This window comes from Barbatula barbatula (genome assembly GCF_947034865.1).
Source record: "Barbatula barbatula genome assembly, chromosome: 1".
In the NCBI taxonomy this organism is placed as follows: Eukaryota; Metazoa; Chordata; class Actinopteri; order Cypriniformes; family Nemacheilidae; genus Barbatula; species Barbatula barbatula.
The window spans coordinates 26428147-26443410 of record NC_136766.1 but is presented as its reverse complement, the minus strand read 5'-3'; the positions used below and the strand labels follow the sequence as shown (position 1 = coordinate 26443410).

The following is a 15264-nucleotide window of genomic DNA, read 5'->3' as shown; positions in this document are numbered from 1 at the left end:
GTGCCTGTCCATGTGTATGCGTGCATGATTTGAACATGAGCGTGCCGGCACCATGTTCACACAGGCTTTTTTAACACTGTGGTTCAATCTATGGTATCATTACTCACACTGTGAGAAAGAACAGTAGAGAGTGCAGTACAGCTTGTTGAACTTTGTCTCTTAATGTACTGTAGGCGGCGGTTCTCAAAAAAGTTTCCCAGTAAACAAAGATCCATATTCTTGTGGGGTTTTGGCCCACTGGACAATCGGGTGTCTTTACGAACTGCATGCCTAAATGTACAGGTGAAACTATTTTTGTTATGTTTAACTGTGTCAAAAATGTTACACACGTGAAGTATCAAGACATCGCACAACCGTGTGTCTAAGGAGTCTTAGATAGTGTTAAGAGCGTGTTATCTGATACACACACTTGGCTGGTAGACAAAATAGAGGACATGTGGATGTTGGAGCACATGAGTTAGTAAGACTTCCTGCAATATAATTCACGAGGAAATGAAAGGGCAGTTTGATTCTTCAAGCTGTGGGAGATTTCTTACACTAAATTAACTGTCGTCAGGCAGACAGGAAAACTGGGAACAGGTGTTTCCTGTGCAAACCTAGCAGGTGCATCATTGCCTGTCTCGCTTGCTTTTACTGACTCTCACCATGTGTCTTTCCCCCTCCACACTGTTAAAACAGCTATAGGATTTACTTAACTTTCTTGTGTAATTTTGCACACAGTTTTTTTTTGACAGGACAGCAGAGAACTGAGAGGAAAGCATTGGATAGTGACAAGGACGCTCGAGACGGGAATCAAACTTGTCACTTAATGTCAAAAAGGGTTATTGGCTCTGACTGCACACTTTTTATTTAAGTATATTTTTAATACAAAGTAAGAAATTTAATGCAGACTTTTTCCATGAAGTGACCATTTTTGATCTTCAATTACTTGCTAATTCAGTTACACCCACCTGTATTGTTTTACAGAGGAAGCACATTTATAAATAACCAACATTGCAATGTGTGTTTTCAATATTTATTATGAGGTAGAGTGTTATGTAAATCACTGATATTTGTAACATTTACATGTTAAATAAGAAGTTCACAATAATACGACTTTAAAAGGCACCATTTGAAGTTCAGTTTAATATTTCTACAGTCTGAATTCACCACCTTTGTGTTTACAACATTGTTTTAGCAATGTTTTAGCCAAGCCACCAAAACAAAAAAAAGACATGAATAGTGAAAGCATAATAAAGTCTGGCATATATCACGTTTTATTTTCTGTGTTTACCCAAAATTCAATGTGTTCATCAAAGATCTGACAATACAGGGTACAATTTGTCAGCTTCTGACCTGAAAACACTGTCCTTGAAGTAAAAAAACACAAAATTCGAACCAACAGCGAAAGTGAGCCACTGTGGACAAAACATAAACGCATTTAGGGTAACACCTTAAGTGACCACAACATTCCGTTTTTCAGAAGTTGAAAGTTTTGAACTAGTGTTTTCCAGGATGGTGTGCAAATGACAAATTAATAATACAAGTTCAATACATAAGCAGTTAGATACAGCATGTGAATATTCAGTGACATCCGTGGCTCAGCAATCCTAAACTATTCAAAATAAAGGTGTTCAGCTATGCCATCCAAGAACCATTTTTGCCTCTTTGGTTCCATAAAGAACCTTTAACATCCTCATGGAAAACTCATTAAACATGAAAAAGTTATTTAAACTATAAAAAGGCAAGAAAAAAATGGTGACCAAAAGGGTCTTTGGGTGAACAAAAAGGTTTTTTATGACATTGCTGTGAAGAACATTACAGTGTATAGCACCTTTAATTTTAAAAGTGTATAAATGGGACTAGAGGTCTGACAGATAGAATATCTCTGTAGATAGAATAACATATTTTTCTCAGTGGAATCTCACCTTAGGTCTCTCTGCTCATAATCTCTCACTCTATCAGTTGGACACACTGTTGGGTGATACTGGTCATGCTCATTGCCATGACTAATCTTTGTAGTACCTAACAGAGGATCCAGAGTGTTCTGCAATATATTCTCTGTATCCGGAGGAGAGGTAGATGTGGAGTATCTTCCATTACGGCTGTCATTTTCACGGTCCTCTTCTTGCTCAAGATGCCTTGCTGTATTTAGACTTTTTCCATGTAAGGCTTTGTGTTTATGTGTCGTTGTGTGTGTATGTTTGTGACGTAAATGAACTTCAGAGTGAGGTTTCTCAAGATGTGGGGGTGTGTATTCTTCAAACAAGTTTGGGTCTGAGTGTTTGTTTGCAGTGGTGTTTCCCTGTGGGCACTTTCCCCTGGTGTCCTGCCCACGAAAGCCTCTTAATTTTGGGCTCCAGTGTTCCCGCCACTGCAAAGCCATTGTGGTGCGATCGGCAACTAATCGCTTTTCCTCCGGGACCCAACTCCGCCCACTTTCCTCTGCACCAATCAGAAGAAAGCTTCGACCCACCTGAAGTGCAGGGCAACCACAGGTCAAGTCCCGGTCAGGAACCCAGAGAGCCTGAAGGCCTCGCTTCACGTGTGACGAACCTGTGCGGAAAACTGTATGGACCAACACAGAAAACTGCCACCAGGGGCCGGAACGTTCCTTACCTTTCACCTGAATCTTCAGCACTGAGCCAAAGAATCACAGAAAACACGGAAAAGATAGAAAAAGAATAAAAACTATTAATCTTTTTGTGATTCAATTGACATTTTAAAAATACACTATAGACATGTAACCCTTCAACTAAAATCGGAACAACTAAAGTCTAACTTTCTTTTATGGACACTGCTTGTTATAATAGTGGGTCTGACAATGTTTTAGATAACTATTGTTAAATCATTACATGTATTTACGATCCAAATGTCACTATTTGCATTTAATATCGTGATAAATTTTACCGCACACAGTACATACAGTACAACAACAGAACAGTTTTAGGGACGTACCATAGTCCTTGATGCAATAAGTTTCTAAACTCATTCTGACTTTAGCTTGGGAGGGTGGACAGTAGGAAAGACACTCCTCACCTAGAGAAGAGTTTAAAGAAGAGAGAAACAATAAATTACTTAGTTAAATGTACAATGTTTTGTTTGATCTGCTGTCTGTTATGGAGACAGTGCTGGAAGATTAACAAAAATAAAAAGGTTACTAACTCAGTTGATTCTGGTTTGTAAAACTAAGACCACCAGTATCATGCTACCATGTTCTCAAAGGCAAGAGATGGGATTTTGTTAAGCTCTTTTCAAGCATTTAATAAAGCTCCACATCCAGCAGTGAAGTGATATGCGTTTATATATATGTAAAATACATTGCTGAATTCTCTAGAGAGCCAGAGTGAGCCATTCTGCAACAGACAGATCACAGTAATGTGTGTGTGAAATCAATCAGCAGTAATGGACTTTCCTGTGTTAAAGTGCTTCCAAAGATATTGGCATTGCAGCTGCCACAGGTATATGTTACTATAATCAGGACATACTGTAAAAGAATCTGTTCCTGCCAATAGTATGAACATGGTTTACTCATAAAGAAATCTAAGCTTGAACTTGCTGTGATTTGTGTCTTTTGTAGACAGGTCGTACAAACATTGTACACATCTCATCCACAAGGGGGCAGTAAATCACAACTGTTCAGTCTATGGTTTAACTAGTGCAGTTCAGAATCTTGCTTTACTTTTAGACCAACTGTGAACCTGGATATAGAAGTTTACAACCTTACAGAACAACCACATAATTTTCACATGTGGGTAACTTGAAAATGCAAAAACATGTGTGTGAATATGTGTAAGGGATAGCATCACATCACCACGTATCAAATATGATCCCATGCATTTTGATCAATTAGTATGTGAAATTCATGTGGCTTTCCGTGAGGAAATAAAATGATTCGTAAAAACAGCATCTACTGGTCTACCAGTTGACTTACCAATGCTGTACTGGGGCTGGTAAACTGGGGTGGGTGGCGCAACCTCCTGAATACCTGAATGAACAACAGACAGGGAGAAAGAGGACGAGGGTCTCATTAAATTACAGCAAGCAGTGACAAGTTTATTTGTGTGCCTTTCATTTTGTCCTTCCTCCTTTTCACACCCCTACTGTGGTGACTAATTCTAATCCCTGTGGTGGCTCATTAGAGCATACTTGGCATTTGTATGTGTGTTTGGGTGGGAGAATAAGGACAGTTGTGCTGTGACTGCGGTGTGCCCTATTGTGTCTTAGCCTTTGGCAAAAACAAGTGTATGTTTGTTGCAGTATGTGGGTCTAGACAATTTTGTGCATGTGTGTGGTCTCAGAGGTCAATAGGGCACCTATCAGTAAGCTCTCTGTCACACACACATACATTCTGCCCATGATAGGTCTGCTGTGCTAGGTCAACCATATATTATCCATGACTTCTGCCCACATCTCTTGACACAACTGGGGCACTGACACTTTATATCCATCCAACCCCCCCGCAGACTCTCTAAACTCCATTGGCTATAACTCATAACAAACGTCAAGGGCTTGATGCTTCAAATGCTTCATTCAAAAAGATCCATGTTTGAGATGTGTTTGTAGGCTTAGCAGAGTTAGAAAGGCCTCTGAGTAATTGTGAAGGCCGGAGGGTTTGTGGGTGAATCTATCTGCCATAAAGTTACAGTTGTCGCAGAAGATGTGAAGAACAGTTCAAACTCAATAACATGCGACTTCCTGCTCAATGTTATCCAAAATAAAGACCCCCCACAAACCTTGCATGTTGTGCCAATAATATCTGAGGTCTGGTTCACTTTGCTTTTGATAAACGACGGCTGCTCCATTAGAGGTGGCAAACGGTTAGTTAGTGCTGGTTGTGTTTTTAGCTGCGGCTCGCCTTTGGTGGAGGAAGGATGGGACCTCACTCTATAAATATCCATGTCGAGTCGATCCATGTAGAACAACAAACAAGCTCTTCTATCACTGAGCCGTAACCCGTGAAGAATTATGCGTCTGTCGTACTGGGAGGGACGCTGCTCCGGTTGTACACCACAACAGGTGCCGCTCACCATATGGTGTCACTTGATTAGAAATGTAAAAGTACTCTGAGGTTTAAACACAATGCTGTTTGATGGATTATCACTTATTTAGACAGCAGGTACAACTGCGGAAATCCCAGAAAGCTGATTGCAATGTTGAGGAAAGCCAAGTGATAAAAGCTGATAGGTTCTGAGACTTTGCATGGTACTATATTCAGAGGAATGAGGGCAAGGTTTAGAGCTACGAAAAGAGACTTCTGCTAAATCCTCTATAAATAAACAATACAACTATGATACAACAAACAAAGCAATGATAATGAGCTCAGAGTAAACAAATACAGACATTTGATTAAATTGGATCAAGAGGAATGGAGATAGAAATAAATCAGGATAAAACTAAACAACCCGTTTCCAGATTGCCAGAAATTATTGGAAAGAGTCCTTGATGTAACCAGAAACTTTACTTTCAAGACCATACAGAAATTTTGGATCACTTAACTGAAATGTTATGTATTATCTTAAAAACCTTTTGATCTGAAGCCATATGTTTGAATGACTGAATTAGTTGTGGAAAACAAAGCATTATTAAAAACATTTTTCAATGGATGGCATTTTTTGCTTTAGCCATCGGGTGACTTTGAAAATGTTAAAAGTTAATCCTAGTAGTCACAAAAAATAAGAATTAACAAGTAATGAACAATCAGTAGATGATGCAAAATGTTTAGTGTATATATGGCCATATATTGAATTAAAATAGTGATGCATTATTGTAGCAAAATTGTAGCTGTGGAATTGTACTCACGAATACAGGGTCGGAGGGGTGAGTGGCCTTGCTTATATCCAGGGGCACAACGGTTACACCTCTGCCCTATGACTCCCTCTTTACACAAACATTGCCCTGATGACTGGTTGCACCAATGGCCCACTGCACCCATCGGGTGGCACTGACATGCTGGGGGAGAGAGAGAGGAATGAGAAAGGAAAAACACTTTGACCACAGACATTGACAAACATGGCTGCCACAAAAAGGTTTGTCCATACCTTGATCAAAGCAAAAATATGATGGAAGTGCATCTGACAGAAATCTTATCAAACACCGAAACAAAGCAATAAAAACGTTTTTGCAAAATGAAAATGTGAGATTATGAAAGAAAGTTTGGAATAAATTGATTAAAAAGATATTTAAAAATGTTTTTTAGAAAATGAATGAAAAAGAACAGGTATTTAAGTTAACCAAAAATTTTAAATTTGTTCTCATTTACTCATTTACTTGCCAAAGTGTACCAAATCTGTATACATTTATTTGCTCTGATGAACAGAGAAATATATTTGTAAGAATGTTTGTAATCAAACAGTTCTTAGACCCCCATTGACAACCATAGTAGGACATTTTGCTTCATAAATTTCTCAATGTTCTGTTGAACACAAAAGAAGATATCTTGAAGAATGTACCGGTAGGAAAGCAAACAGTTCTGAGGCACTTTTGACCACCATTGTAATTGGTTTTTAAATGGTTTTTACAAGCATTCTTCTTAATATCTTTCTGTGTGTTTTACCAAACAAATAAATGCACAACAACTCGGGAGTGTGTAAATGATAACAGAATTTTTATTTTTGGGTGAACTGTTCCTTTAATGGTGGGTCTGGTGGAGTTAGAGACATGAAGGGAAATGTCAATGAACACTACACAGAACAAGATAATACTACACAGAACAGTCAGCTGTGGTTCATGTCCTCAGGTCTACTTCAAGTCCTGTTTGCTCCCTAAGCAACAGTTTCCTCATAAAACATATGTGTGATGACTTGGAGACTATTGAGAAGGGAGCTATGCTTATCTGCTTCTGCTCAAACCTTGTTCATCCAAACAAAGCTCCAACTCTCCTACAAACATTTATGCACTTTTTTAAAAAGTCAGGCGTCCTTCAACATTAACAGATATTAAATCTTTCACTTTCTATTTCACTTTCTAGATAATTATATTGCGCTTAATTCAAATATTTACATTTAGCGATTTTTCAGAACATAAGTAAGATTTTGTATACATTTACTTTATAGTTGTATATTAAGAGACAAAGAAACATGTTGATTTATGACATATTTATTGAAGCACACGGTGTAAACTGATGTTATATTGGGTTGCATCGAATGAAACGCTTCGTGAACATGCCATAGACATGAGAGCAAAGGGCAAATGTCAATGCACATTCCAATGCTCATGGTGTAGCCATAACATAGACACAGACTATGCTGCCTTTCACAGCCACACACCTCAGACCCCACAGATGGGCTAAACCAAAAGAAAACATATTTTTTCTTTTGCTTGCGAAGCAGAAAGAATGATTCACACATACCAGTTTAAAACATCTTAAAACACGACTTCCATACACAATCATTTGTTACTCACGTTGGCAGGCCTTGCGATGGCTGAGTGGTTTGCTGTGGTCCCGTGTGTATCCGTTCTGGCAGAACTGGCAATGCCGTCCCATTGTGTGATGCCTACACTTCAAACAGATGCCTCCACTGACTCGACCGGACTGCTGATACACAGCCATACTGAACCTACACTTAGTAGAATGACCGTTACATTCACATGCTGGGAGAGAAAAAATAAAAGTGGCCGAAATTGATAAGACAAGAATATGGGACTCATAAATTGTGTATAGATACATTTTTTGAATATAATTTAAAACGTGGATCCAATCACAGACAGACCAATAGACACACACACACAGGCTTATAACTCACGGACGCACGGGTGTGGTTGGCTGGGGGTGGCACGCTGCCACGGGCGATCATAAAAAAAATGCTCACATACATCACAGTCTGGTCCAGACGTATGATGCTCACATTGACACACAGCACGGCCCTGGTTGTCTCGGCGACAGCGTGAGGCATGGCCATTGCATTTGCATCTGCCTCCGACCTGCAGGTCGGAAAGGGCGAGAGGGAAATTAGATGGGGCAGAAAGAGCAGACGGAGGGAGGTCTTGTGGAGCCTTTCTTCTTGATTCAGAATTGGTCTTATCTCTCCCTCCATTATTTCGTCTTCTCCTCAACTCTCGCCCCTTGGGAGCCTGCTGGTTGGTTATGGACCATTTACAGGTGCCACCCTGGCACGGTTTCCAATTTTCTTTCTTGCGACTCTCCACCTTACCTCTTCCCACTCTATCTTGAGATCCCATCTCCTTCCGGGTGACGTTATGTCCATTTTGTTGTAAAGTACTTTTATTCCGATTTCTCTGTGTTGCCTTTTCTGTCTTTCTGTCTCGACTACTTTCCCAAATCGTTGATGTTTTAGTGCCTGTATCTTTCTCTCCAAACTTCAGTGCTGTAGTCATCCTTTCTCTCCCTGCCCTCCATCTTAACGCACCTTCCACCTCGTTCAGTTTTTCTCCCTGATTGTTCATTTTTGCCACTGACTGGTTAAATACTATCCTTATGTCTGTGGCAGTCACCCAGTCTTGGAGCCCTGGACTATAGTCAAAATCTGGTGATGAAGGACGTCCATCCAAAGTCGAGAAAGCCAGGACAATATTTCCACGATGCTTCTGCAGAGGCCTGGGATCTGAACACAGAGCCTCGGTCTCTTGGTGCCTTGTCTGAGCAATAGACTGAGTGGGAAGGCCGAACATACCCATACAGTCACTGGAGTAATACTGTAGGGGGCGCCAGCTCCTGCCAAAGTCCATTGACTTTAAGATGGTGATGGAGTAAGACTCCACTGACTCCACCTGTTGACAAAACTGAAGACTAATGTATGTGATTTCAAAGCGTCTGCCCAGGGGAATTGTGAAAGTCCAATCTCTGCCACCCGAGCCTTCAGCAGGCATCCAGCATGTCAGATTGTGAGGATTATGAAGGTCTGTTAAGGTGCTGATGTTTGTCTTGGGTGCTTGCTGGATATTCTCCATGGTCACAGGCAATCCATATGCAGCATTGATAAATTCTGACAGGCAGTGGCGCGGACGCCCATCCAGATGGTAGCAGGGGTCATGTGGAGAAGTCCAGCTGAGAGGAGATTGAGAAAGAAGAGGTGAAAGAAGGGAGAGAGGGAAGAGGGTGAAAAGAAAGGAGAGGGTCTGGAAAAGAGGGGAGTGATATCTGGACATGATGTCATCGAGCCTGTGACAGTAGGAAAGAAGAAAGAGACCAAATCAATGATAAGACGCACAATAAATGTTCTGTGTATTGATGGATTTACACACTATTTGAGTGAGTACCAAACATGTGACATTACATTGCGATGTTGTAATGTTCTCAGACCCTCTGTGAACCAAAAACATCCGAACTCATGACTCTAACCACATAATCCAGCCAATCGGTGGCATATCCGTCAGTGGAGGTCCTCCCTTTACCTGGTTAATGTCGGTTAATGTCAGCTTTTAAATATTGAACCTGTTTTATCAAGGCCGTAAAGAATGGATGGGGCCGTTGAGTGTGTAAACATGGAGAGTTTGCAAGACATGAAAAAGAGCACGTGGAGCAGCTGGTCCAATATTCCAACCCCCTTTCCATTTGTCATATTTATGGCCATATTATCCACCCAGCATTTTTAATCCGAACCTGGCCAGTGCAGATGGGGAATTGGGAGTGGAGAAGTGAAGAAACAATACAGACATGATTCAGATATAAAAGGGAATATTAGGATTCATAAAGTAAAATTCCTGTAAAATTCCACGTTGAATCTATGTCCCAGGATCCTGGTCTGCATGAAGTTGATCCTCAGTTTGTACTGCCTACACATAAATTCAAAATAAAATGATTTAAAAAACATATAGACATGCTTTTAAAATGTGATTGAAGGAGAAACAGAGAAAGAGAAATGGAAAATAGTAGAGAAATTGAGAAGGTTAGAGAAATGCCATGCTCCTCACTAAAATTAGAAGATAAATTGGAGTGGCAGATTTATAGATTGAATCTGAGAAATGCATGTAGGCTACAACATGAGCTTTCATTCAGCTACTTCCTTTGGATAGACAGAGTAAGCCTGTGCCTGTCTGTCTGCTGGCACATGGTAATGAATCTCTACCTATGTCTTCCTCTTCTTGGCCTAATGACACAGCTTGTGTATTTCTCTGTTTAGAACCAAAACCACAAAAACTTGTGAAATATCTCCCGCAGACAAGAAGAAACAATGCATGAACTGCTCTAAAGGCCTGGCAAAATATGGTTTAAGGGGCAGTCAACCGAGTTGCATGAAACTCTTTATATTTGTGTCCAGTCAGTTCTTAAAGTTACTGGATCTCCGTTGTTGAACTGTTGGAAGCGCACCCTAAATAACAGATGAGCACTGTGTCTGCTAAACATATGCTTTCTGTTTTTCTGTCAGTGTATCTCCTGCCCTCAAACTTCTGAGAATATTCCTAAGTGCCCGTGATTGATGATCTTCTAACAAGCGTTTGACATTGACAGTGAAAGTCAGCAGGGATGCATAAACGGCCCGCTAGGGGAGAGGAGAACGGAGAGATTCACGAGAGCGGTCACCTCGCTCAATTAGCCCATAGGCTGAAATATGAGGACCCCCGAGGGAAATGAAGGTCAAAGGATAACTGACGGTGAGAAGTAAAATGTCTACCTCGTTCTGTTTATTGTGCAGTTCCCTCTCCGTATTTATTTGTGGTTTCTTTGCGTTTACATATAAAAAATATTCATAAATGTGAAGCATTTTCTTAAAACGTCGTCAGTTGTCTGCTTCAACGCGAGGTGATGATAAACGGCCAGTAGTGCTGTCCAACCTTCCTGCCCTCCGCAGCGCATTCTCAGGATCCAGTGTTAGGCTCGCGATCATTCCACACATGTTGCAACGTGCCCCGGGGGAAAACTGAGAACACTGCGAAAACCCCATCCGCATTAATTGATCGTTTGATTAATTGAATCTCAGGTTTCAGAGAGAGGGCAATATATCTGAGTACGACGCGTAAGGTTGTGCGTTGGGAAAGTGATGAGAGTGTGGAGATATTCGCGGCTGTTGGTAATGCAAGAGAGGCGCGAGTTTTGAGAGGGGAGGGTTTGACCCTCGGATCATTTGTAATCGTCATTATTACTTTAATTGTGTTAAATCCAATTGAAAACTTCAATGTACATACTTATTGTAGATTATACGCTTTCAACGTCGTCCTTCCACAGAAACAAATTCAGATTGATTTGTTGGTTCTGTCTAGCGCGTAAAGAACCCTGGATACAGTTTCCACATTTTGCCTTGCTCTTTCCATAAATTAACACCCGGCGTTGTAGGAGAGCTGCTAAGTGTGCTTTCCTGTTCATCCGAACCAGCTTTGAACATGATATGGGTCCATCTTCATGTTATCCCAAAGTCAAAGAGAATGAGTGGAACAGCTTGTTGTGCGTAAGATACATTGTTGTCGAGCCAACGAGAAATAGTATACGACGTCTTAATTTATATTAGAATCAAATATCAGAAAGGGTCAAAATATGTGTACTATATCCAGACCCGGTAGGCCTACTCGACTGGAGGGACAATCATATATTCTGTTCGGCAGATATTAGTTATTTACATGCATATATTTTTATTAAATTGACATATGATTATTTAATAGATAATAAACAAAAACATATTTTTTATCATTATTCAATGTCAGCTGGAAGTTTTCAAGGTGCCCAAGAAAAACCTGGGGAAATGCCCTGTACCTCCAGACCCGGCCCTGACCATCAGACAATTTCGTCAACAAAGTGTCTAACATAAAATGTGCTAACACGTACGAAAATATTTGGGAGAGAAGTCAGCAGGCCCGACTCTAATTTTAGTAGACTTTTTATAGCCACGTATGTGCAGAAAGAATACCCGATGACAACCTTGATCATGACACTGAGGGTTCCTTCTTGTTAACGGGTCCTTCAGTCTAAATCCTTAAACATCTATTATGATGAAACGAACTAGGCCTGTTGAAGCTATGACATCCCCTTCAAGCCTATTTAAAGTTCGAAAGAAATAGCCTAACTGCAGTATGGTTTGTATCAAACAAAAAAATAACTTTGTGATAAAACGACGTTTTTGCTATAGACTATATTAACATAAAAGAAAAAATGCGCTTGGGTTTAGGACAGATGACAATTGGCCTGCCTAACAAATGTAAACATTCTTCGTCACGGACGAAAAAGTACTGTTGAATGTTGAACAAGCTGCTTTCAAGGCACACTATATATGCATGCGCGTCATTAAATTATCTAAATGCATAGGTCAAAGGCCCCACTCCATTATTAAATAATCAATCTCTGTCTGCTTGAGAAATTAGAAGAGACACTTCAGCCAAACAGTTTTCTTCTCTCTCTCTCTTTCCACGCACACACCTGTTTAGCCATGTCGTAGCTGGCAGTAATTTCGAATTATCTTCAAAAATTAAAACCGGACACATGCAAAGAACAAGGAAACATATAGGCCTATTAATATCACGGAGTTCTTAAGCTCACTGCAGTGTGTTACAAGTATTTAATTAATTATGGTAAAGTTATGACTGTAATATGACTGTAATACACTGCAATAACTTAACATACAATAGCCTACACAACAATATCATATACATTTGTTTTATTCGGCACAGTTTATCAGATTGAACACAAGTGCTGTTTTTAATAATTCCGACTACGAGGAAGGGCCTGTGCGTGCTTTATGAAATCTTATTTAAGCAACCAAGCCAGATGTAACCTTGTGTGCTTATAAATTCTTTAAATGAGAATATCCACAGTGCGTCAAGTTTTCTAGGTTCAAGCATGGAGGGATTAAATGGGAAAACACATGGAGCTACAGTAGGGCAGGAAAAGGGGAAAACGTTCTCTCTCTCTCTCTCTCTCTCTCTCTCTCTCTCTCTCTCTCTCTCACACACACACACACACTCTCTCTCCCACGCTGCGAGTGAAATCATGAAATGTCCCTGCAGGTTTCACTTCAATGTTGAAAAACAGATGCACATGAAATCGCCTTCCGTGATTCCATGCTTCACTTATGCCAAGCACAACATTCCACGAGGAACCTAGGGCGGAACAATTAGCAAAGGGGGTTTCATCCCATTTAGTTTTAATTAAACCTTTAAATGAAAGTTCATCACGTGTTAAAAGAAACACAACATAATTTATCATCTTTACAGTACGTTGGCAGCTTTGCAATAGCTGATAACTGATCAATGCCGGCCTATCAAGATTTTTTTTAAATTCCATATTCCCAATGCAATATGAGTTTGTATTGTGCAATAAGACATAAATCATATGGGATGTGAACGAAGGCGAACCCTATAATGATCATTTAATGAAAAATCCGTTTTATGGAGCTGTAATTACAACCATTCGTGTTTATCAGTTGACCCGACATATGTCACAGTATAATGAGACACAAAGTGCGGCCGCTTAAGGAGAACGGAAATTGCATTTTTGTACTAAAATAACGGTTTTGCAGCTGGCCACCTACATGGCCTTAAGCTGTTATTTTTGGGCTTTGGTTTTTCTTTGCTCTGCAAGATTGATGAGGCCCTTAAATTTTAAAAGTAATAGCCTAATTGTTATTTGGGTGCAATGCTATCTAAATTGGATGTAACAAGTTTGATAATTATGCACATTGGTAAGACATGAAAGGCAATAAGCATACACGCAAATTACAGATAATTTGAGGTTCACTGTATGCCTGGAACAATTACAATGTTTTGATACAAATTCACCTGCAAGAGATTCTGGAAACTGCCCAACAGCACCTTTTAAAACGTGTTTGTTTGTTAAAAATTAATACATAAATAAAACTCCAAATTTTTATAAATACTTGAGTACAAAGTATTTTAAGCGAAAGCAGTCTAATAAATTGGTTGATATTAGATATTATTTCAGGCCTGTTTTGACGTGAATAAGGCATAATCTCTTTTATCGTTAAATTACGCGCAGCCCTCCGGCACAATTCACATGCCACCCTTTATATACAATTAACAGACCATCCGGCCCATCATCCACCGTCCTTTGTCTCAAATAGGCTATAACTTAACAACAAACTAATTAAATCAATCTTAAAAGGCCAATTTATATAATTTTTTATCTTTAAAAATGTTTCGAAATATTACGATAATTCAAACAACAATATATCACATATAACAACTCCAAACGACAAGGTCATTTGTTTGTCACATCTAATTACCTCGGAAATCATAATAATAACTATAATTAATATGCTACTATTATTATCAGCGTTAGTTAAAGTTGTTGTTAATTATTAATTAATTCAATTAAGTAGGATTTTACACCGTTTTCCAGATGTGGTTTATAGCGTTTAAATAACACTGCAGCAGTCGGCTGATCATTTCCATTTTACGTTATATCTAAAAATGATAATGTCACATCATTTAATTTGATGTCAAATAAAAAATGACTAGTTGATCCTGTGATCTAAAACTAAAAAAATACCTTAGATGTTCTTCGATCTAAATAGCCGATGTTTTGATTTCCCCTTTAACGTTAAGTCTATTTTAACACCATCACTCCGTGGTTATAACTAATCAACAGTTCAATGTGTCGTTCTAAATTTAAATGATCTGTCAGCGGCTCTGAACAAATCGGGTTTAACGAAGCGACGGGGGTATGAGATGAAAACAGCAATATTGTTACCTACCATGTGGGTGCCAACGGGGGTTTGCCAACGTAGCCGCGTCCTGTTTGATCAATAAGTGCACGGCAAGTACAGCAGACAAATACTCTGAGGGAGAGCAGCGCGCATTAACGACTCCTGCTGCATTCACTGCGCCGCGGCAGGGTTACGTATCGCCCTGACGTCAACTCCTTCTCTAACACCGGGCACACATACACTCAAAAAACTCAACGCAGTTAGACCGTGACTTTTTATAGGCCCTACATTAATAACGAGTGCATGTACAAATAACGAAACTGTCATGTTCTTTCAAACAATTGCGAGCAGTTTTCGGAATACATAAGGATTTTGAACCTGTACCCTTACGAACGTCAATTTTAACACCACTTTGGATAACCCAGAAAAAGGCGCTCCTAGAAAGGATCTAAAGCTGACCCATATGGAAATAGTGAGTGAGGGTAAGTCAAGGGAAGAGAGAGTAAAACAGAACAAGTGAATTGAACGGAAACAAAAGAAACGTCCCCGGTGAAGTCCCATAAAACTGATTGATGACTTCCCTGGAGGACTGTTTCCCAGGTGTGTGCCTGTGTGTACCCATGCTTCAGTGCATGCAGTTGAACATTTAATGTTTTTGGATGGGAGTCAAGTACAACAAACGTAATTGAGGGATGAACAAGTACAATGATGCATATCATTTTTTTTCGTTCAC

At 39.8% G+C, this 15264-nt stretch overlaps 1 protein-coding gene across 1 annotated transcript; it reads right to left on the bottom strand.

Annotated features, from left to right (window-relative positions):
- Positions 1-1009: 1009 nt before the first annotated feature.
- Positions 1010-14709, bottom strand: ntn5 (netrin 5). The gene is made up of 7 exons (XM_079451570.1): positions 14580-14709; positions 7725-9100; positions 7384-7572; positions 5782-5931; positions 3914-3967; positions 2938-3018; positions 1010-2619 (listed from the first exon to the last, which is right to left on the bottom strand). The coding sequence occupies exons 2-7, from the start codon at positions 9085-9087 to the stop codon at positions 1904-1906; spliced, it is 2553 nt and encodes an 850-aa protein (XP_079307696.1). The 5' UTR covers positions 9088-9100; positions 14580-14709; the 3' UTR covers positions 1010-1903.
- Between the last annotated feature and the right edge of the window lie 555 nt (positions 14710-15264).

Coding starts and splice junctions, on each gene's coding strand:
- ntn5 (XM_079451570.1), bottom strand. CDS start 9,087: ATGTCCAGATATCACTCCCCTCTTTTCCAGACCCTCTCCTTTCTTTTC. Junction 5,932..7,383: donor CCATCGCAAGGCCTGCCAAC/GTGAGTAACAAA, acceptor TCTCTCCCCCAG/CATGTCAGTGCCACCCGATG. Junction 3,968..5,781: donor ACCCCTCCGACCCTGTATTC/GTGAGTACAATT, acceptor TTGTTCATTCAG/GTATTCAGGAGGTTGCGCCA.